At 37.2% G+C, this 24538-nt stretch overlaps 2 protein-coding genes across 2 annotated transcripts in view; both read left to right on the top strand.

Annotated features, from left to right (window-relative positions):
• The window catches only part of LOC127453226 (ubiquitin-conjugating enzyme E2 E2), a 41098-nt gene extending 38903 nt beyond the window's left edge, over positions 1–2195 (top strand). The window contains exons 5-6 of the mRNA XM_051719473.1: positions 89–236; positions 1410–2195. Coding sequence (XP_051575433.1) covers positions 89–236; positions 1410–1507 — 246 coding nt within the window. The 3' untranslated portion in view covers positions 1508–2195. The remainder of the gene's footprint in view (positions 1–88; positions 237–1409) is intronic.
• Positions 2196–9227: 7032 nt separating this feature from the next.
• Positions 9228–18172, top strand: LOC127453129 (nuclear receptor subfamily 1 group D member 2-like). Its single transcript, XM_051719305.1, has 8 exons — positions 9228–9495; positions 11514–11726; positions 12727–12815; positions 12899–13043; positions 13968–14608; positions 15040–15225; positions 15427–15637; positions 16798–18172. The coding sequence occupies exons 1-8, from the start codon at positions 9477–9479 to the stop codon at positions 16992–16994; spliced, it is 1701 nt and encodes a 566-aa protein (XP_051575265.1). The 5' UTR covers positions 9228–9476; the 3' UTR covers positions 16995–18172.
• The last annotated feature ends 6366 nt before the right edge of the window (positions 18173–24538 follow it).

The following is a 24538-nucleotide window of genomic DNA, read 5'->3' as shown; positions in this document are numbered from 1 at the left end:
ACAACCATTCATTCACATTACAATCGACAAGCAAGCGATTAAAAGAAAATCCTTTCAGTCTTTCAGTGAATTTGGTATGTTTTCCCAGGTAACGTTTAGAACGAGAATCTACCACTGTAACATCAACAGTCAGGGTGTGATCTGTCTGGACATTCTGAAGGACAACTGGAGTCCTGCGCTCACCATCTCTAAGGTGCTGCTGTCCATCTGCTCTCTACTCACAGACTGTAACCCAGGTGAGACTCAAAACCTTGAGCTTCAAATGAACGGTTTAGAGGTGGTGCATTTAGTATCCACCACAGACTTTTCTTCTAATGACTTGTAGTTGCCGTTCTGTGATATTTTGCAATAAGGAAGGCGAATCATGACTTGTGTTGCTAATATTCAACAGCCTTCTAGGCCACGACCACACTATATGCATCGACTTCGCTAGGTTTACGCCTCTCATCCACACTAGAACGGCATTTTCCTCTACTGAAAACAGAGCTTTCAAAAACGCGCTCCATTACTGCATACTTTGGAAAACGATGATGTTAGGAAACTGAAAACAGAGTTTTCAAACGAAAATGGATCAGTGTGGACGTGGGCATAGTGTCGAGGAAACGTTTAGCCCCAGAAAACCGATCCATAGACAAACAAGCCTTTATTGGCTTTGTGAATAAATAAATAAAGGTACATTCCTAGTTTCAATGTTATTTGTACTTCAGACCTTTGTTTTGCTGGACAAGGAAAAACTAGCTTCATACCATGTCACCCACATTTGGTTTTCGACCATTGAAATTGGGCCCAGTTTAACCATTTATGCATGGAGCCACATTGAGAGCCCCATATCTCTGGGATTTAACCATATAGAGCCTTGTAAATGAAGATAGAAAAGGGAAAGTTTGTTCAGAACCAGAATCTAAAAGGATATTAATGTATCTTTGAAGCTTGTGGAGTTATAGGCACTTTCCCCCCCATTTTTGGACTCTCACCATTGGCATATAATGCAACAAGTGGTGCTGAAGTCAACTGATTTAAGTAATAGATCTGCCCATCTCTGTGTAAAAGTCAAATAATGATGCTGCCACCTTTCTAATGTTATTTGTTTGACCTGTAGATTTGCTCCAAAACCATAGGTGAAAATGTATGTTTTTGACCCCCTATACAAATAATGGATTACTTGGTAAATATTGACCTATGGCATTTAATATGTTGGCTTTCATCATCAGTTTATCTTTCTTTTCATTCTAAACTTTCTAAACTAAATCTAAAATTTCAGCCAGGGAATGTTTGGTTGCACTAGTGGCACAAAATGACACCCTTTACTTTCAAATGACCTCATTTAGTCCCTACAGAGAAAAAGGTGGTTGGTATTTGTGCTCTAGATTATTTGGCTCATTAATATGCTGATGTTCTTGTGTCTGCAGCTGATCCTCTGGTTGGGAGCATTGCCACACAGTACTTGACCAACAGAACGGAACATGACAGAATAGCCAAACAGTGGACGAAGAGATACGCCACATAAATCACTCTTACAATATCGACACAACACACACACACACACACTATATCCCCTCCGTCCCGCTCCTTCTGCGCCTCTCTACCTCTCCCTGTCTGTTCAAAGCACACTAACCAAGTGCAACAATACATCTGGCCCCCCCTTCCTTCAACTTCCTGTAACCCTTTCTGTGAAGACGACTGTCCTTTTTGTTCCTTGTTGACTTGAAAGCTTCTTTTTATACAAAGAGTAGATTGGGACTTTATTTTCCAATTATCTGAATGTTTGAATTACCTTAGGAGAAAAGGAATACTATTGTTATCATTATTATTATTATTATTATTATTGTCCTTCACCTTAATGTATATCCTCTCTTTTTTTTAAGTGGCATCAGGAACAAATACAGCTTATAAACCTTTTTTTTTTATTACTGCATAGTGTATTTCTTTTTGTTTTCGCTCCATTTTGTTAGAAGTCAGTAAAGTTGTGCATATAACAGGATGACAAATTGTGCATCCATCAAAATCCAAACTTGGTCCTTGTTTTGTTTGTATGTATTTTTAAACTCAAACATCATGGCAGCCACTTGAAAATAGGCTTGCCTGTGAATTAAAAAGATATGTACATATTGCTACATGCCACCTCTGGCCAGAATGGACTGTTGTGCACTTGCTTCATGGAAAAACACCATAAATAAACACTGGCTGAATTGTCATTTACTGTATGAAATGTCTTCTGTTCAAGTCAGTTTCACTCCAGTTTTTGCTATTATCGCCAGGTTCAAATGTTTATCATGCATGACCTCTATTGCAAGCCCTTTTTGACGTTTAATCACAGGACATGAAAGTCATTATATCAGGAATGGAATTACTACTAGTGAAAGTGCACATTTTTTATATCAGTAATTACATTTGCACTAGTAAAACGTTAACTCTTGATCACTACTTGATGTCATTACTTGCAGAAATACTCATTCCTGATATAAATGTTTTTATTTCAACAAGAAAAAACATAAGATCTGTCATTCACTCATGTTCAAAACGCAATTACAGATATCTATAATTACTTACTGGTTGAAATTACAGTTTCACAAATAAGCAGTGCACTTCTTGCTGGTAAAATTGATAATTTTTGATATCAATAATTACATTGTTACTAGTGCAAATGTCCAGTCCTGATATCAAAAACTAGTGAAAATGCTCTTTTTTTGATATCTGGAATTTGGTTTTCCCTAGAGGCTATGATAATTCCAGATATCTGTAATGTGATTGCAACTAGTAAGAAAGCCTTTAAAGATATCTTTAATTAGTCTCCAATTGATTAATATCAGAAGTCCATTTTCAGATATCTGAAATACCAAATATAACATGTTGAAATACATTTACAGAGATCAGACTTCTGCATTTTCATTATAGTTGTAATTTAATTGTTTAGGGTTAGGAATGGATATTTTTACTAGTAACACTGAAAATACTGAGATGAAAAGTTATCATTTTTACTAGTATGAAGAAATACATTGCTGATATGTGAAATAAAAATTTCAACTTGTAAGGGATTATGTATCGCAAGCCCTTTTGACATTTAATCATGTAGAGGATATGAATTATAAATATCTTCAGTTCAATTTTCACCTGTGAAAACGCTCATATATTAGTATAAAACGTTAATTCTTGATAACATCATTACTCGTGGAAATACCCATTGTTGATATCAAAAATGGAATTTCAACTAGTATCACATCTAACATGTTGAAATACATTTAGACTAGAGATTTGAGCATTTCCATATTTGTACTAGTAACAATGCATTTATTGATATAAAAAATGATCCAATTTTACTAGTAAAAAGTACACCGCTGATATGTGAAATTGCATTTTTCAATAGTAAGACACTGATTCTAGATATCTGAAAATGCATTTTGAACAGGAGTGAATGAGAGATCATTGTGATATTTTACTATCAATGAAATTAATAATGAAAATGTTGAAATTCCATTTTTGATATCAATAATGCATATTCCTATGAGTAATTACGTCATTTGTTATATCAAGAATAAACTTTTTTTTTCTTGTGCAAATGTAATCACTAATATCAAGAATTTGCATTTTTACTAGAAGTAATTCCATTGTTGATACCATGAATTAGTATTTTACCTAGTGAAAATTGAATTGTAGATATGTATAATTCTTATCCTGCACATGCTTAAGTGCAAAAAGGGCTTGTGATATGGCGTCCATGTGTCATTGTTTTATTAAACAACAACCCAGTTTACATTGTCTGATTTCAGCTTAGACCAAATTGTGTTTGTTAAGAGCTGGTGAATCATTATATAAGTCACTATATCCAGTTTACAGTCATAAGATGCTTGGGAAACATTCCATTTGAAATTTTATCTCTGTTGGTTCATTCATTCATATTAAACATGATATAATTTCCAAAGTAGACATACTGTATATGCATGAAAAAAGTGATATCACATGTATCCACTAGATGTCAGTAGTTGACTGTTTGCTGACTGTTTAGTAGGGAACATTTTGCAAAGTGATCTGTATGGACATCAATAAGTTTAGACTCACCATCTCAGAGGTGCTACCATCCATTTGCACTATTCACAGATGTTAACAGTAGTAAAGGAATTAAAAGAGAAGTATATTTAAACCTTTTAATCTTGCATAATGACACCCATCCTCCAGTTCTGCTCCAGTCGTCTGTGATACTTCGATTAAAGCAGTCAATTTACTAAGAGAGATCAAGATCTGGTTAATGATTAATAGATTGTGGTTAAATCTAATGCGATAGACCTACTAAACCATATGGCTATTTTAGTATTTCACCTGGTACATTTAACCACGCCTGTTCCATCAAGTCCCAGTGTTCCCGGCTCTGGTGACCTCATTACTGGAGAATGTCAAAGCTGAAAGTGTTACACATTACCTTATTTGACACCATAAAAAAAAAACAGCACATTGCCAGTGTCACTTACAAAGTAATTGTACAGTCTTGGAAATAGCCGAATCAAATTTATGGCAACTGTTACATAGCTATATTTATGATTCTTTGGTATGTGGGTCATTCTTTAACTACGGACACTTCGCAGTCCAATCAGGTGGGTGGGGGGGATACTACCAGTACCATAGCAATGTCCTAGAAACCATACAGAACACCTTAGCAACTGCCTAGTAATGCCTGGTCTACTCAAAACTCCCTAGCAACCTCTGAGTCCTTTCCAATGGCCAATCCGACCCTGATAGCCAACACAGACAAGCAGAGTGATACAAGCAATGAAATGTTTAAAAGTTTTAAGCATCTGCCATTTGCACCAAAACTCTTAAAGCTGAAGTGTGTTATTTCTGCACCACCAAACGAAACTGCAAAAATAACCACTTTCCGAAAACACCCTTCATCTGCCGGTAGTCGAGCAGACAGATAGTGCCGCCACAAACTCATACCATCTTTTGGGCCGATGTTGCTGTGTCGGGCTGGCTGGGCCGCTCAACCTGTAAAGAGTGTAAAAGTAAACTTGGATCAGGTGAGTCACACTCTGTGTAAATAGCACCTGCCAATTGTTTTTATTTTTATTATTATTATTTTTTTTTTTTTTTACAATTTTCTTTACATTTTATAGGTTTTAGTTCACTTTGTTACACCTGCTGTGTTCCTGGTCAAAAATGACCGGCCATTGGAAATATATGGGCAGGGCTATAAAAAAACAAAAAAGAAGAAGAATTCAGGAGCCTGTCCAAAAAAAGAGGTAGATGTCCATACGCTGAAATTAAAGCTCCAAACTTTATTACAAAAAGGAAACGTTTCGACCAGTTAAGTCTTCATCAGGCACATCCAAACATCTGATGAGCACATAAAGTCCTCGGGCATATGTACACACTCATACACCCATAGACACACCCACACACAAACACTCAAACACGCTTTTGTTTCCTAGGAAATCTCTGGAATTTTGTATGATTTTTACCAATGCAGCTGAAGTTTAGAGGTTTCCTGGAAATCCAAAGGGCATGTGGGGGTGTGTGGGTGAGTGTGTATGTGCTCGGATATGCACACACACACCTGTGATGTTCCCAGTCAGAAATTACCACCTATTAGAAATGAATGGATGAGGTTACAAAAAAGAAAAAGAAAAAAAAAAGTGTTCTGGAGCCTGTCTAACCATTAGATGAGCACATACTGTATGGTCGAACATAAACACACACCCTTTGATTCTTTGACATCACAGGTAACTTCTGAACATTTCTTAACTCCACAGGAACAAAAGAACACTGGAAAAAATATTATGACAATGTGTTTTGGGAACTTTCACATACACTCATTCACACACACACAGGTTTGTTTCACTATATAAGTGAGGACATCTCATAGACTTCCATTGATTTCATAGGCCCTAAACCTAACCCTCACAGAAACCTGTGCACATCACAGTTTTTTGGCCAATTTATGAGCCTCTTTTTTTTTTTTTTTGTTTGTTTTTTTTTTTACAAGTAAGGACCACCTAAAATGTCCTCACTAGTGGGTTTTCTACTAATTTAACTATATTAGTGAGACATTGTCTTTTCAAAATGTGGCACTCACAAATATAGTGAAACCATACACACACACACACACACATATCCCTGGCAACTGCTGTACTACTCTTGACCCCACAGGAACAAAGGAAACATTTTAAAATGTGCTTTGGGAACTTTCACATTCTCACAAAGAGTAAGAACAATGTTTACTAATATACAGAGGTGTTCCCTTGTATAAGGTCAAGTCAATAAAGTGTACTATCAATAAGTTCCAAAAAGAAGAACAAAACCTGTTCTAATTTGTAGAAATCAAGTTAACAAAAATATCTAATGCAATATCTAGTGAAAATGTAGTATATTCCAAATGAGAAATTTACATTCATTTTAATAGGCCGGTCATTTTTGACCGGGAACACCACAAGTGTGACTTTCTGCCATTTTTTACAAAATAAGAGTTGAAAAAAAATTCTGGTTAAATATTAAAACAAAGTAGTGCGATAAACAGGACAGAAAATTGTATGTATGGTATTAAATATAATAAAAATATCCATAAAAAACTCTCTTTAACAGCAAAAAAAAAAGTTGCATTAGCTCAGTTAATTTAGGCCTACTGTCAATAAATTCCAAAAAGTGGTACAAAAATATCTAATGTAATATTTAGTGATAATATATGGAATATGTGAGATTCATAAACCATTTAAAATGTAGGGTTGCCACCCGTCCAGGATTTTCCGTGATCATCCTGGTTTTTGGCCATCTGTCCTGGAAAAATTAATTCCATTCCGGGATGCAAAATGTTATGAGGAACACGGTGTCTTGCCAGACGGCAATGCAGGGGTTGTTATGGACCATGCGCAACACAGACGGGTTACGCCATTGCGCACCGTCTCCAGGACGCGAGTGGGGTCCGAGTTGGGGCTCCCTATGTCTTCAATGGCGATTTGGAGTGACCGCCCCTTTTTGGAGCAATGCCTGCAGCTATACCCTTCTCTGAATTTGAAAATTTCAGATCTCAAAACTTAATCCCCAATGAAATAAAAGCATTTACTGAGACCAAGCTGCCAAAACGCCCCGTTCTCTACTTCCGCGACAACCCTACGTCACTAGAGGTACTCATTAATTCATGACCCCCTCTACAGCAACAACATCAACGCCTACTTTACATCATCACACACTTGGCCCCGCCCACTTTGGCTCAGTTTCTAAAGAGAGAGTGAGAGAACAGGACACAGGCCTACGGTGGCCTCACTATTCACTAACACCAAAGGGGAGGCATCTGGACTATTTTGAATTATTTTTGTATATAAGCATGCACTACACAGACGCCTTTGTCTATTGTCATGTATCTTGGACTGCTTTTAAAAGATGCAGTGTCAAGTTTCAACTCTGAAGAAAAGACACGTTTTCATCAGCTGCTGTGCCTCTTGTTGTTTTGTGCTTAAACTGCTCAATAAACTGTTCTTTCGCCCATCTGTGCTATTTTTAATTGTTGGTGTATGTAAACACGCACTAGATGGACGTCATTGACCATTTTGATGTGGTTCCAGTGATGTGCACCTCAGTGCAGGAACATACTGGAAACTAGATGTGTGTGCATCTTCATTGTGCTTTGGACTATGTATGTGTCATTTGGATGTGTCTTCAGTGTATTTCAGCGTGGACTACATGTTTTGTCGACTGATATCAGTGTGGATTACTTGTGAACCAGTCATGATTCAAGCTTCGCTAAGGAATTGTCATTAAAGGATATTGGGCAGTTAAAAACACTATTGGACCTCATAAAAAAACGTAAGTAAACAGTTCCATTCATGACTGTTTGATAGTTTATGATGCTGACACGCTGTCTGCACCGTGTGCGTCCGTTGACGTGACACAACGGCTTGAGGCTGTCTACACCGGGCGGATCATTGTGAACTTTCTAAACCGGTTATTTGTGTTATTGGCAGAAGTAGCGTAAGTGCAAAATGGAACAGGACATCTGTTTACTGACAGCGTGACGCGCCACAACGGACGCTTCCATGGTAGACAGCATCATTGATTATAATGGGTTCTACTGCTTTTGATGTCACACGCCTCTCACGTCCAGTGTAGACAGGGTGTGAGTGTTAACAGTTGTGCTTGAGATGAACAGTTTAATATATTCGGATGCAATGTGTTGGATGAGCGTCATGTGTAAACCCTTAAGTTTAGTTTTATAACATTAAATTGTTGTTAATTCTCTTCCAATTGAGTTTTTTTTAAAAATGGCTGATTTCCAGGTGCTGCACAATGTTACCCAATCAGAACAGTGGGCGTTTACACTGAAGTTTAAAGGAGGAGCTGAGGCAAAAACAAGTGTTTAAACCGATGGCCAGAGACAGGGTGGAAAATTATCATATATTACTAAATTATGACTGTTTTGGTGAAGAAGAAAAAAAAAACTTTACTTACATTATCAGTGGACCTCAGGGAAGATAATAAAACTATATATATCTATCTATATACATCTATATATATATATATATATATATATATATATATATATATATATATATATAAACAAAGTGCATTTCATGACCTCTTTAAATGAGTGGGTCATTTTCACCCGGGAACACAAGGAGTGGTAGCCAATGTGGAACATAACTTATAATGTCTTATTTCATTTCGTAGAAATGATCGCCCTTATTCCTCGTTGCCACTATAGATCTAAGGGTGACCTTGCCTTTTCTGTGGTAGGTCCTGATCTGTGGAATAGTCTCCTTTTCCATGTGAGGTCAGCTTCATCATTAGCCATTTTTAAATCTTCTTTGAAAACGTACTTTTATTCTGTAGCATTTGAATAGATCCTTGAATAGGTTGAAATGGATAAATACATGATGCTGTATTTAAAGGTTTTTATTTATTTTATTATGTTTTATATTTAACTTTATAGCAATCTGTTTTTATATCACTCTGTCATTATGTATTTGTTTGATCTGTAAAGCACTTTGGGTCAACTTCTGTTGTTTTTAAATGTGCTCTATATAAAGGTTGACTTGACTTATTCCGTGTAATGTTGTCTTGTTTTTTGGCGTTTCCTCCCCCCATTATCAAGCGCTGGCGTTTGTTGATATTTTGGCTGGGAGTGGCGGTGTTTCGAGAGCAACACGATGTTCCCAAAACCGCCGGACTCACGTTGCAGCAGATAGAGACAACGGGGTGGCGAGCACCGGCTTTGACTCCGCCTCTGGAGCGCTGAAAGTGTGTCACTGGGTTAAATTGAAACCTGCCAGTTTGTAGAGACGGAAACAAACGGAGAAGAACATTCTGTTCTGACTGGACGATCGCTCGCTTCTGATGGAACACACAATGATACATTCAGTGATACATTCAGCGATACATTCAGCGATCTGAGTATACATTGTTACATTGTCGCCTCTAGGCATATAAAGCTGTTAACCTAGTATTATTTTTTACCGGTCGAACTGTAAATATCAGGATCTCCGAAGAGTCAAACTATGGACGCAGCAAAACAAGGTAAGACATTTGATTAAAAAAAAAAAAAAAAAAAGATATATATATATATATATATATATATATATATATATATATATATATATATATATATTTTTTTTTTTTTCCTATGTATGCGATGGATTTAGAAACATCGCTTCTGTTATTTAAAGAAACTGGTTTTCAGTTGCATTCATGTTCTGATCGAGATCTACCATACGAACTATTTGAATGTGACCAGATGAGTTCATTTAATCACAAAACATTGCTTTTCATAAATTTGACCCTAGAAAATATTAAACACATCTAAACAGTAAACTGACGGGATGTCCATAAATAGAACGTATGTGAAAATGAATTGCATTTAATCATGTTTTAGCCTCCATGTTAACAGAAACAATGTAACATTTTTCATGGAGGACGTGTGATCATTGTTTTCAAGTTGAAATTGTATCTTATAATCAGTTCTCATGAAACTGGGAAAAGCCGACTGGTTTTTGAGTTGTTTAAAGGGCTCGGGTTCTTTCACACCCCCAAAAGAGCACAAGGGTTAAAAGTATGCCATAATTAATGCATTTATCTTTGCAGTTCAATAAAACATTGTTTTTAAAACATCTTTGCATTAAGTGCATGAAATGACATAGTTTCCATTATTTGCACTACACAGCTGCTGCGCAGTGTGTATGTGGGTTAGGAGTGCCCTCGACGTCACGAGCGGTTAGTACTCGGAGTACTAGAACTGTCGAACTCACATGGCTCTCGTTGCCTAGCCATGTGCACGTGTGTACTATGAGTCGGGCGCTGTTCTCTGATTGGCCGACATTGGACGGGGCGGGACCATCGCATAAGCTCTGATTGGTCGAAACGAGAAGCTTGCATAATTTAGCACGCTGCGCAGGTTCGAGACTCACTGCAGCAAAACGTGAGGACAGCTGTACACATCTTGTGACCTAGATTCTTTCCAGAACTAAACATGCGAGTTCCACGTGTGGGTGGGTCTGAGAAACTGAGGGTTATTGCTGGTAGTGACCTCCCCTGTCCATTTAAAAATAAGGATGGGGGCTGTATGTGTAAAAATAATAATAGTATGTCTTGGAATAAACCTTTGTTTTCCCCTTAAGTGTTATTAACTATATAATGATATTCTGACCGAATCAAAACCCAGTAGGCAGATATTATTAAAGATTTGACTTGTCTATTGTATAACAAAATATAGTAATATAGTATCATTGTTTCTATTCAAGTCACTTTTGCAAAGCATCAAGTAGAATTTGCCTTAAATATCAAGCCATTTAAAAAGCATTTAAACAGAACGTCTCTTTTTTTAATTTTTAATTTTTTTTATTTTTTTTGTTTATTTTTTTTTAGCAGCTTTGGTTGGTTAATGCAAAAGAAATTAATGAATGAACATACTGATTGTAAGTTACTTAAATATGGTGTAAAATCAGAACTGCATGGAAAAAGATTTTTGGCAGCACTTTTTTTTGTGTGTAATCAGTCATCATGCTGTTCACATTTTCACTCATTTAAAAGTGGGTCAGGAGTTTTCAAAAATATGTGGGTCATAAACAGGGAGATTGTGTAATTATTTTATTGTGACTACAATAAACGGCCATTTTAAGCACTTTTATTTCTCATTTTCTTTATGCAAGCTTATATGCATGACTCCATATTAAGATGACGTTGTAGCTGACGCCCAATGATTGGAGCACACCAGTTGACATGAGGTTACTTGAGATGCAATAAAGCAGGTCAAACCATATCATAAGAATGTGCTGAAATCCCCAGACCTCAAGTTTCAAAATAAGACACTGTCATAATCAGACCAGCAGGTCTGAAAATAAAGTCTTTCCATCTAGAAAAGAAAAATGCTTGATCATTTTCATAACAATTATTCTGTTATCTAAACTTCATTTTTAAAATAAATTAGTGTCTGTTTTGTAAATTACGAAACTGGTCATACTCTTCTCAAATTTGAATTCCTTGAACGTTCTTTGCTAACGTCTACATTTTTACAAATTTCCCTTTTCCTCATTTCCAAGGAGGCGTCATAGCATACGTTTGCTCCACAAGCTCCACCCCCAGCCCTGAGTCATGCATGAGTGACAGCTCTAACAGCCGCTCCCCTTCATCCTCACCACCTCTGTCCACCAATCAGAGCCTCACAGTTGGACTACTCTCAAAGCAGGCTCACCCACGCGGCCACGCCTCTGACAAGACAGGGATGACACTTGCCGCCAAGAGCAGCATCACAAGTGAGTGTCAATTTAAAAGTTTTTATGTACACCACCAGCATTGGCTCAACCAATGGCATGAGTTTTGGGCGGGGCTATCTGTTTGTCTAACCAATGGAATATAGGGGAGTGTTCAAGAAAACAGTTCAGAAAACTATCATTATTTTTGCAATTCTGTTTGGTGCTGTTAGTGCATTAGGAACGAAATGGTTGAAGCTGTTCTCAGTTACATTTCAATATGATCTAGCCATATTAATGACCTTAAATGATACTATACTGGTGTATAGTATGCCAAGAACAACCAAACCATCTTCAAAATGTGATTCAACTGTCATTTTTACGGTTTATAACAACATCTTCAGGCTTTGTCTTTAGTGTTAGCCTACAGTGAATATACAAACCCAAGGATGTAATAAAATGTTTACGTTTTGGATGACCAAATATACAATATTTCAGACCGATCAAACTGTGAAATCTGCATTAGAAAGTCGAAAGTTCTGCTCTGTTTACCAAAATTCGAATCCCTGCCCTTAGTGGCTGAAACTAGAAGTGTTGTCAAAAGTACGGGCACGCTTGAGCTCCAGTTCCTGGATGAATTGTCCACAGGGTGGCGCCAAAAGCAAGTTGTATTTTTAGCTGTAAATTATGCAATACGTTCAACAGGAAAGCATATTTTACCAACATTATTCCCTAAACCAAACCCCAAGCCTAAACCTAACTGTCAGTGGAGTAAAGATGTATGTCATTTTAGAACGAAAATGCAATCTTCAATTTGTGCTCACGATTTATTTTGAACGCAATTTTTTCCTGGTTTCCATGGGACCAGAACCTGTGTCTCGGAGGTTGCGCTACAGGGGGATGGCACTTGTCAGTGATTCAGCTGAAAGGGGTTGAATTTGGGGCACATGAACTATCGAATGCAAAATATAAATTTCCCGTGTGATCATGTTGCATATTTGGAACCCATATTGGTCAGCCATTAATCTGAATGAACTAACCTGTACATGATGATATTTTCCAGAGCTCAGTGGAATGGTGCTACTGTGTAAGGTGTGTGGAGACGTGGCTTCGGGCTTCCACTACGGCGTTCATGCCTGTGAAGGCTGCAAGGTAAGAAAACGCTCCCTCTTCCAGGATTCATCTCCAGGTATGATATTTGCTAGGGAGTAATTCCATTGATTCATGTTTTACAGGGTTTCTTCAGAAGAAGCATCCAACAGAACATTCAGTACAAGAAATGCCTAAAGACGGAGAGTTGCGTTATTGTGCGAATAAACCGCAATCGCTGCCAGCAGTGCCGATTCAAGAAGTGTTTAGCTGTCGGCATGTCACGAGACGGTAAGTTTGATCACCACGATTTGACTTCCTGATGAGCTCAAGCGTGATGAGCTTGACGCTAGGGTCTGGAACTATAGGTCATCCTGTCAATCACTTTTTTGTCCCTTTTTAAAAAGATTGGCAGAACAGAAAATATTTTATGACTTTCGGTTCCATTAACGGTTCTCGACGGAACACCGTTCTAAAATACTTTGACAGTATTTTGTGCAGTACTGTTTAGTGGTGCTACCAAATCTACAGCGCAACCAGTGTAGTCCAATTCCTTACTTGCCACCTCAAAGACGTATACAATTACAAGAATTGTATTACTTTTTGTATTATTTGTTACAGTATATTGTTGAAATCTGAGATGATCTCATCATTTGGTCAACAAAATTCTTAGGGCAGTATATGCAATGTTGTTCCAAACCTATATGACTTTCTTTCTTCTGTGGAATGCAAAACTAGATGGCAGTAAAGGCCCAGGTATACGTAGTTTTTCTGCGTTCCAAATCGTATCATGCCTGGTAAACTGTGTTGCCTTTCAGAGTATACTTTTTGACCACAAGCGAATAGGAACGATGATATGCACAAACGAGGATTGTCCACATAGTGAAAATCTGGCCCGCACGTGGACAATCCGTGCAGTCTGTGCTGATGATGAAATTTCCATCATGCATACTGTGCGCGTTCCGATCAACATCAGGGTCAAACAAAGTGTTCTTTGGCCTTCAGTTAGCCTTGGTCACCATTCACTTTTGTTGCCATTAATTTTTTTCCATGCAATGAAAATGAATGGTGACTAATGCAAACATTCTGCCTAACATCTTCTTTTGTGTTATATGGGTTGGGAACAACATGAGGGCAAGTAAATGATGGCAGACTTTCTTTCTTGATGGGCATTTTGAGGTTGCCGTAGTTCTAAATAAGCACAATATTTTTCAGCTGTTCGATTCGGACGCATCCCCAAAAGGGAAAAACAGCGGATGCTTCTGGAGATGCAGTCGACCATGAATTGCATGATGAACAACAGTCAACTGCAATGCATGCTTCATGGCACACAGACAACACCGTGTGCTATCGACACCAGCCAAAGCGACTCCAGCTCTTCCTTGCCATCGCCGCCAAATTCACCACAGTCCTCATTTGATCTCTCCCGGGACACTGAGTCAGTCACTCCCATGGATACATCCATGAGTTCGGCATCGTCCTGCTCCTCGGACAGCGGGGAAGAGGATCCGGTGAGCAATGAACGTGCTCCAAGTGAGGAACTTTTCAGGTACACCTGCTCCATCTCGCCGGCCAGGTCGGACACGCTGAGCTGCAGTAGCAAGGATGAGGAGCAACAGCAAGAATGCTGGAACCGTTTGAACAGGAGTAGTTTCGTCGACAACCAGCAACACTCTGACTGCCACAACAGCCTGCAAGCCACCACTGCACCTAACAGGGAACATGTGACTGGATACCATACGACCCTACAATGCAGTCGAAGCCCTAGTGGAGGCCAGCAAGAATACTTGTCTTACCACGCACACAATGGGAACAACATCAATGAACTTCAAAGAGGAGGAAACAGACGGCATCTGGTAAGTGACCATTTGCTGTTTTAAATTTGAAAGGGATAGTTCAACTAAAAATGAAAATTCGGTGAACTATGACTCATATGCAGTATGTGCATGCGCTTGGAATTATTTTAAAACCGGGAAACTCAACTGTTTCAATTGTATTTCAGTTAAGTGTGCCATTAGCATGTTGCTAAGCTAACAACGCAGTACTATAAATGCATAGCACACACACTAATTGAACAAAATAGTCCATATTGAGCTATTTTTATCAATACTTTAAAGTGTTGAACAAATTATATTTATAAGCAGCCTTTCTTATGCTTTGTCCGCCATTTTGGTTGAATTTTTTCTACTGAGCTCGACACAATGCTGAATGAGTATGCGTGTGTATCTATTGTAATTTCCCTCCAATTGTAGTTTTCACCATCTTTGCTTGTGATATCATCTCTCAGGTATGTCCCATGAATTTTTCCCCCTTCGTGGACCCCTGCAAGCCCGGTCATGATATCTGGGAGGAGTTTTCTAGGAGTTTCATCCCTGCTGTGAGAGAAGTCGTGGAATTTGCAAAGCGGATCCCCTGCTTTCAGGATCTCTCCCAAAATGACCAGGTCAACCTCCTCAAAGCTGGAACCTTTGAGGTAATGCACATGAAAACATTTGTAAAGCCTGCAAAGAACTGACCATTTCCCAAGACCACCTTAAAAACAAATTGCAAAGGGTCAATTTTCTGTGAACAATTGTCGATGTTTGTGATCATTACAGTGTCTTACTAACCTTAAATTTCTGATATCGAAGGCTGATCGCTAGACTAATGTTCCTCCTCTCTTTCATTTGCACAGGTGTTGATGGTGCGGTTTGTGTCTTTATTTGATGTGAAAGAGCGGACTGTGACCTTCCTCAGTGGCAGGAAGTATAACGTGGACTTGTTGCGCTCTCTGGGTGCTGGAGAGCTGCTCAACTGTATGTTTGAGTTCAGTGAAAAGCTGACCGCCCTGGAGCTCAACGACGAGGAGATGAGTCTCTTTACCGCTGTGGTGCTGGTGTCTGCAGGTAAGACCTAGTGAGCTGCCAACCTAGGCAATATTTTAAGGCATCAAAGGAGTGCTCCTGATGCAAAGGCTGTTCCTTGCCATAGGCAGCAAAAGAAACCGAAATCTAAGTTAAAATTAATGTTCCATCCAAAATGGAAGATGGAGTTCAGGGATTTCTATAGAACTATTAAATACCCTGCTGGAAAACACTGCTTAGACCACCTTAAGATGGTTTGCTGGTCTTTTTTGGTATAAGATGGTCTCCCAGCTTGACCAAGCTGGTTTTCAGCTGGTCTTCAACTCAAAGAGTTGAAAAGTGCCCAAAACCCCTCTTAAACAAGTCAACAGACCAGCCTGGGAGACCAACTAAAACCACCAAACCAGTTTAGGCTGGATTAGCTGGTCAGCAAGCTGGTCTCCCAGCCTCACCAGCGGAAAAGTCCCCACACCCCTCTAAAACCAGCCAACAAACCTGCCTGGGAGACCATGTTAGACCAGGAAACCATTTAAGCCGGTCGTCAAGCTGATCTCCAAGCAGGGGCGGACTGGGAAGAGAAATTGGCCCGGGATTTCACGGGGGGTGTTTGAGACTGGCCCACAAGTTGTTGAGCCTGCGAGACCAACTAAAACCAGCAAACCAGCTCAGGCTGGTTTAGCTGGTCAGCAAGCTGGTCTACAGCATCAAAATATGAAAAGTGCCCAAAACTCCTTAAGCCAACAAACCAGGATTGGAAACCAGCCAAGACCAGCAAACCAGCTTAGGCTGGTTTAAGATGTTTATTTGTTTTTTCAGCAGGGATAGCTATATTTTCTTAAATTATGAGTAATATAGATAGGAAAAAGCTCAATATAACTATGTTCAATATGACTATTTCACCTAGTATTTGTGTATTCTCTGTATTTTTGTGCCGGAGTTGCAAGTTGTTAGCTTAGCAAAATGCTAACGGCAAAATTTATTGGAATCAACGTTAGTCGAGTCTAATGTTTTATAGTTAATTATACTTGATAACATTAGCATTACCAAGTTTCTGATGCACTTCATGTACAGTATGAGCATAAATGAAGTTGCCATTTCGGTTAGAATGCCAATTTATTTAAACAAAAATGTCTTGAGACATTTAAAAGGTGATAAAGAGCGTCCTTACGCCTGACTTAAAAACATTTTGTTTGCCTTTGCAGACCGGACAGCCATTGAGAACGTAAAAGCTGTGGAGATCTTGCAGGAGACTCTAATCCGAGCTTTGAGGAACCTGATCATGAAGAACCACCCGAACGAAGCGGCCATCTTCACCAAGCTGCTTTTAAAACTCCCTGAACTGCGCTCGCTAAATAACATGCACTCCGAGGAGCTGCTAGCCTTCAAAATCCAACCTTAAACCAACATGTGCTTCCTGTACTCTGTCTGGCCATTATGGATTGTACATTTTACTCTTGAATGTATTTAACAGGCTTTTTTGACTCTAAAGGCTTAAAGTGTTTAAAAAAAAACACACACCATTTTTTGTGAATAAAGACTCTTTGACTACTGTATACTGAAACTGTAGTCTTGTTACCTGTACTGCTAATGCAGGCATTCAAATGGTTAAAAGTATATTAGATATAGATTTATTCATGGAACCACTGTGTTTTCTTGCCAAATCTAAGATCACACACTTTTGTTAACACTAGCTAGACTCCATGCTTTTCAAGCAGAGCTTGGAATATTATGTATTTACATTATGTGCAATAGCTGCTAATGCATGCTATTCATAAGAGCAGCTTCATGTTTTATCCTGTCCAAAAGAGTATGTCGTCTTTTAAAGATTAATTATGTGTCGATGTCATTGTTTTCTGAATGTCTTTCTATTGCTAGCAGTGACTAGCAGTCTTGATGCATGTTAGCATCGTTTTAGCCTGTATGACAGGCACGATGCCTTTGCACAAGGTGTTCGGAAGTAGCGATCACAAACCACAGGTTTGCGTTCGCATTCGCGACCCTGACACCATATTTGCGGTGCACTGGCAGAATGGATCTGCCTATCAATTGTAATTTATGAGCGGAGTCACTTTAAATGATAAGAGGATAATGTTTTACATTTGTTGTCACTTTAAAATAGACCACATAGAGAGAGGTGTTATTTGTCTTCCAATATGCATTCGGAAGCATAGTTGACATGAACAAAGGATGTTTCGTGCACAATTTGAAAGAGATGGAATTGTATTTATGGTTAGTAAAGATGTATTTGGATTGCCTTATTGCCACATGGACAGGTGACATATTTTTTCTTGCGCTTTATCAGAGCAGGGAAACAATGTTAAAATCCCAGTTTTTTGGGATACACTGCTCCTGGATTTACTCTGTCCTAGATTACTCTATGCATTTGGAAACAGCTTGACAATATGGACATTTACTCAGCCTGTAATCTATAGGAAAGTAATTCGCTCAGTACTATTCCCTTGTTCAAATGTGGTGTGTCCATGTCTTTGTTTCTAAAATAACAGTGCAGTATGTATAGTTGTGTATATCTATTTGAAATCTATCGATAAAGTAAATCATTAAATATTTACTTGCCAATTGTTGTCATGTCTCTTAATTGTTTGTCTTATATTTTTGCTTAATACATAGCAATGTCTCTTTATTGCAGAACCTTTGTTTAACCACTAGACTAGTGGTTAGTGACTAGAAGATGTGTTCTAGCTACTATTTCTAAGAATAGTTAGTAAAATAGTATAAATTATGTATAAGGAGGACTCGTGGTTTATCTAACTTTCATTCGGTTCATTTGTCACACTGGAAATGGAAGGTTAAGCGCATTGCAGTGTGCATACAGAAAATCTGTTTACTACAGATTTAGCAAGAGTAGTTGTTAGTATGCCATAAACAATGCCATGTAGCTTATAGAATAGTTTTTAAGTTAATTTTAAAAGTGCTTCATCAGTAACACAGGACAGAGTAAACACAAGTACTCAAGAAACATATGTGTAAAGTGTGCAGATCATCCTGAGATATGAGTGAAAATTGATATGAGGAACATGTACAGTAGGGTCCAAAAGTCTAAGAGCACAAGTGCAAATGCTTCTATTTTGCATTATTTTCTTATTTAACACAGTCTTCATAACAAATTATATTATCGACCATTTAAGTGCAAAGTATGAATAATAATCAAAGAAAAAAAATCTGATGAATTTCAGAATGTCTTGGTTTTTGGTACGTTCCCTGTTCATTTATTTTTTTTAAACAGAATGCATGTTAATGTGCCAATGTCACAAATTTGCTTACATTTGATTAGTGGCCTAGAAATAGTGCAAAATCTTACAATTCCTCTTCATTTACCTGCATAAACTTTTTTTAAAGCCTACAACTTTCCATTTATTTCTAGGATTAAATAAAATAAAATAAATGCAGTGTCTCAGACTTTTGAATCCCACTATATATCCACTGACATTTGGTTTTAAAAGCTATTATGTGACACGTCTACAAAATTATATTATATTATATTATATTATATTCATCACACATTATAAATTCTCTGAATTTTGTTAAATCTATGTCCATCTTTTTGTACTTCACTCTCCCGTGAAACAATGAATTTCTAGATTTAATTTAGCAGTTCAAAACTAAAGTACTAATTTACACTGCAAAATAATAATAATGACAAAAATCTTAAGGGGTATTTTAGTTATTTCCGCAGCAAAATATATTTTTATAAAGATTACTCAATTCAGTTTGATGGAAATTTGTACAATTAAAATGCGTAAATCTTAAACATAACTCAACACTTCATATAGATTAAAATATATATTACACTTAAAAAAAAAAAAAATTATATATATATATATATATATATATATATATATATATATATATATATATATATATGTGTATCTTCAAAAAGAAAAAAAAAAAGGAACAGGATTGTTTTAAACATATACATCCTTTATAGGGTTTCAAAACTGTGTCCCTACTTTTTGTCAACGCTGTCAGATATTTATGAAAATATTAGTCTTAATATATAAGTCAGTTTTCATGAAGACCTTTTCATATTTCACATCTGAAAGCTCTGGTGAGCTTTATAGTCACATTTATAGTTTAAAATGATATAGTTATTTTCCGAAATAATTCCTTGGGAAATAAACTTTTATTTTTCCAGTTTTTCTGTTTTATCTCAGTACTAAAGAATCAGTAAGCTGCAATCAAACGTCCTCATAGGTGAGTCCATCTTAAAGAATGGAGTAACCTGATTCACCTATAAAACAATAAGAAGATCTCAACGGGGTTTTTAATGGTTTAAAATTAAGCCAAGTGGTAAAATTGACTATCTACCACGGATTTCGAGACTGGATCATGGACCACCACTCCCTGCTTGCTGATGTCATCTCCACCAGTTCCTGACTGCCTTGAAGGACCTGCTAACACACAGTTTCAAATAAAGAGTCTGTTAAACACTGTTCAGCTCAAAGGACAATGCAATGAATTACATTTCCACTGAAATTGACCAAAGTAACCACTAGATGGAGTCTTTGCATTTTTTTTCCCCCTTGAGGGTTGCCTATAAGTTTTCAACTCAACTAGAGCTTTTCACCATTCAGAATACAATTAAGAATACCACTTAAATTCCAATTCAGTTCCTAATTGAACTTGAGTTAGCAAACAGGATGTCTAATTGTAATTTGAACTTGACTTCGAGCACTATATACAGTATATATGGAGTGCCAAATTACTCAATATTAAATCATTAAATAAATATTTAAAGGAATATTCAGGGTTCAAGTTAAGATCAATCGACAGCATTTGTGGCATAATAATGATTACTCAATTCAATCAATCAATGAATATTTTAATAAATAATTAAATACAAATTGAAAATGTAGAAACAAAACTATAAAAAATTTAATTAATCATTAATTCACTAAATAAATCAATAAATGCTCCTTCATTTTAGCATTAGTTTGCGTCCATTTTAATTATAGCCATGTCTTTGGTAATCCTGAAAAGGAAAAGACATGAAGCTTGTGCTTATGAAAAATCAACCATTTTCCATTTAAGCACAAGCTTCATGTCTTTACATTTCCATTTTCAGGATTACGGTTTTCAGCACGCCACTCAACGACAGTGGGTGTCACTTTATAATATACAATGCTCGTGCTTAAATAAAAAATCAACCCAAAGAGAATGCTAAAATCAAAACGGTGCAAACTAGTGCAAAATTGAAATAAAAAGAGCATTTTTTTTTTATTTCTTTAATAATTTAAAAATATTTTTATATTTATTTTTAATATTTATTTCATGATTTAATTTTGAGTAATTTGGCCTTCAATATACAGTATACAGTATATAGTATGTGAAACTGTATATTTTATTTTATATTCTTTTTGATGCAGAATTGTAATTCTAATTTGAATTTCAAGAATTTTAATTAAAATGGAATGAAATTCAAAGAAATTCATAAGTAGACATTTTTAAATAATTCAATAAAATAATATATAAAATGATAATTTAATTTATCTATTTATTTATTTATTTATTTTAAGAACGACCCATAAACATGTTATCATACACAAAATATATGGGGTGTTTCCAAAAACATTTAATGATATTAATAATAAATGCTTGAAAGGTCACCTTTAGACATTTACATTTAAGTCATTATTGACACATTATTATTTACATTATTATTGACACATATACATACATATACACCGGCGGCCAAAAGTTTGGAATAATGTAAAGATTTAGCTGTTTCGGAAGGAAATTGGTACTTTTATTCACCAAAGTGGCATTCAACTGATCACAAAGTATAGTCAGGCCATTACTGATGTAAAAAAACAGCACCATCACTATTTGAAAAAAGTCATTTTTAATCAAATCTAGACAGCAGCCATCACTCCAACACCTTATCCTTGAGTAATCATGCTAAATTGCTAATTTGATTCTAGAAAATCACATGCCATTATATCAAACACAGTTGAAAGATATTTGGTTTGTTAAATGAAGCTTAACATTGTGTTGCCACACTATGCAATGGTAAATGGTGTGCATTTATATAGCACCTTTTAACCTTAATGGTTCTACAAAGCACTTTACACTGTCATACACACACTGCCATGCAAGGTGCTAGCCTGCCACTGGGAGCAACTTGGGGTTTAGTGTCTTACCAAAAGACACTTCATCATGTGGGCTGGGAATCAAACCACTAACCCTGGGATTAGTGGACAACCTGCTCTACCACCTAAGCCACAGCCACCCACTGAATGATGCAATAGACTGGCATGTCTTAAGGTCAATATTAGGTCAAAAATGGCAAAAAAGAAACAGCTTTCTCTAGAAACTCATCAGTCAATCATTGTTTTGAGGAATGAAGGCTATACAATGCTTGAAATTGCCAAAAAACTGAAGATGTCATACAAAGGTGTACACTACAGTCTTCAAAGACAAAGGACAACTGTCTCTAACAAGGACAGAAAGAGATGTGGAACGACCAGATGTACAACTAAACAAGAGGATAAGTATATCAGAGTCTCTAGTTTGAGAAATAGACGCCTCACATGTCCTCAGCTGACAGCTTCATTGAATTCTACCCGCTCAACACCAGTTTCATGTACAACAGTAAACAGAAGACTCAGGGGTGCAGGCCTTATGGGAAGAATTGCAAACAAAAAGCCACTTTTGAAACAGAAAATCAAAAAGAAAAGGTTAGAGTGGGCAAAGAAACACAGACATTGGACAACAGATCATTGGAAAAGAGTGTTATGGATCTTAACCCCATTGAGCTTTTGTGGGATCAGCTAGACTGTAAGGTGCGTGAGAAGTGCCCAACAAGACAGTCACATCTATGGCAAGTGCTACAGGAAGTGTGGGGTGAAATGTCACCTGAGTATCTGGACAAACTGACAGCTAGAATAACAAGGATCTGCAACGCTGTCATTGCTGCACGTGGAGGATTTTTTTGATGAGAACTCTGAAGAAGTTTAAGAATTTTCTTTTCAAATTGTAATAGTAATTTTTCACATTATTAATGTCCTGACTATACATTGTGATCAGTTGAATGCCACTTTGGTGAATAAAAGTACCGATTTCTTTCCATAAGAGCAAAATCTGTACATTATTCCAAACTTTTGGCCACCAGTGTGTATATATATATTCACACACACACACACACACACACTGATCAGCCACAACATTAAAACCACCTGCCTAATATTTTGTAGGTCCCCCTCGTGCGCTGGATGTTTTTGTTTTTGGCACCATTCTGAGTAAATTGTAGAGACTGTTGTGCGTGAAAATCCCAGGAGATCAGCAGTTACAGAAATGCTCAAAACAGCCCATCTGGCACCAACAAACATGCCACGCTCCAAATCACTGAGATCACATTTTGTCCCCATTCTCATGGTTGATGTGAATAAAACTGAAGCTCCTGACCCGTATCTGCATGATTTTATGCACTGCACTGCTGCCACATGATTGACTGATTAGATAATCGCACAGATGATTGTTGGTGACAGACAGGCTGGTTTGAGTATTTCTGTAACTGCTGATCTCCTGGGATTTTCACCCACAACAGTCTCTAGAATTTACTCAGAATGGTGCCAAAAACAAAAAACATCCAGTGAGCGGCAGTTCTGCGGACAGAAATGCCTTGTTGATGAGAGAGGTCAATAGAGAATGGCCAGACTGGTTTGAACTACAGTAAGTCTACAGTAACTCAGATAACCGCTCTGTACAATTGTGGTGAGAATAATATAATCTCAGAATGCTATTCTGAGATGCGAGTTGGCGCTGTTTTGGTGGCACGAGGGAGACCTACACAATATTAGGCAGGTGGTTTTAATGTTGTGGCTGATCGGTGTATAGACCTGAACAAATAATGCCTTTTCATACAAATGACAAAATATCTTTTTTAATAACTTTACACACTTTCTTGATGGTCTAAAGGGGTCTTTTCTGTGATGTTTTTTTTTTTTTTTTTTTTTTTTAATGGCAACCTACATTAAACACCACTTGACTTTTTAGACAAAGTATTAATCATATTATAAAACAAAAACCCACAACTCACCACGCCCCACACCGAGAGCGAGAACCACATTATAGTGACCATGAGGAGGTTAACTCAACATGACTCTACCCACCCTAGCAACTGGGCCAAAAACTAATAATCTGTGTGCTATTAGTTGTTAATTATTGTAACTTAGATGAAGATCAAACCAGATTTTAAGACAAATTAAAACATAAATTTCTGTAATTCCAAAGGGTTCACACACTTTTTCTTGCCACTGTAGACAGACAGACAGACAGACAGACAGACAGACAGACAGATAGATAGATAGATAGATAGATAGATAGATAGATAGATAGATAGATAGATAGATAGATAGATAGATAGTCTAAATGATAAAGGTGATGACATTGTACCGTAGTTTAGATGCTCACAATTATTTCCTCAGTGGAGAAATCGGGAATATTAGATCGCTCCTATTATAATCAACGAAGCCATTTAATGAAGTTGTCTGCATGACCTGCGGACAAGTTAAGGATTTCTTTTTTGTGTGTTCCTAGTTTTTAAGTCATTTAGGATAAAAGTGTCTGCTAAATGACTAAATGTAATAGTAAATGACATGTGCAGCTTCATTCATCATAATGGGAGCAATCTATAGTCACCTTTAGAGCTCCACCTCTCAAACTTACAGTTAGTTGGCATAAATTTCGTTCACCTACCAGAGATAAGATGTGTGCTACAATTGTTAATTCTGCCCGGATCTAGCCATCTCGCTTCACTGCAGAGGTTCATGCGTCTATCTGTTGTTGTTTTTTTGGAGATCTAAACACTTTAATTTCTGTTAGTTACAGGCATCCAGAGAGCATTCAGCCACTAAAAATCATGGTTCACATTTTCATGATTACATTTTATGACAATCGTGTTAACGTTTATAATTTTAATCGTAT

The sequence above is a fragment of the Myxocyprinus asiaticus genome, chromosome 15, assembly GCF_019703515.2.
Source record: "Myxocyprinus asiaticus isolate MX2 ecotype Aquarium Trade chromosome 15, UBuf_Myxa_2, whole genome shotgun sequence".
Classification (NCBI taxonomy): domain Eukaryota; kingdom Metazoa; phylum Chordata; class Actinopteri; order Cypriniformes; family Catostomidae; genus Myxocyprinus; species Myxocyprinus asiaticus.
The sequence above is the reverse complement of the archived record's forward strand: the minus strand, read 5'-3'. Positions and strand labels throughout refer to the sequence as shown.

Bases quoted from the DNA above. Each gene is read 5' to 3' on its own strand.
- LOC127453129 (XM_051719305.1), top strand. The intron at 12,816-12,898 runs GTAAGAAAACGC...CATGTTTTACAG, and splicing joins ATGCCTGTGAAGGCTGCAAG to GGTTTCTTCAGAAGAAGCAT. The intron at 13,044-13,967 runs GTAAGTTTGATC...AATATTTTTCAG, and splicing joins TGTCGGCATGTCACGAGACG to CTGTTCGATTCGGACGCATC.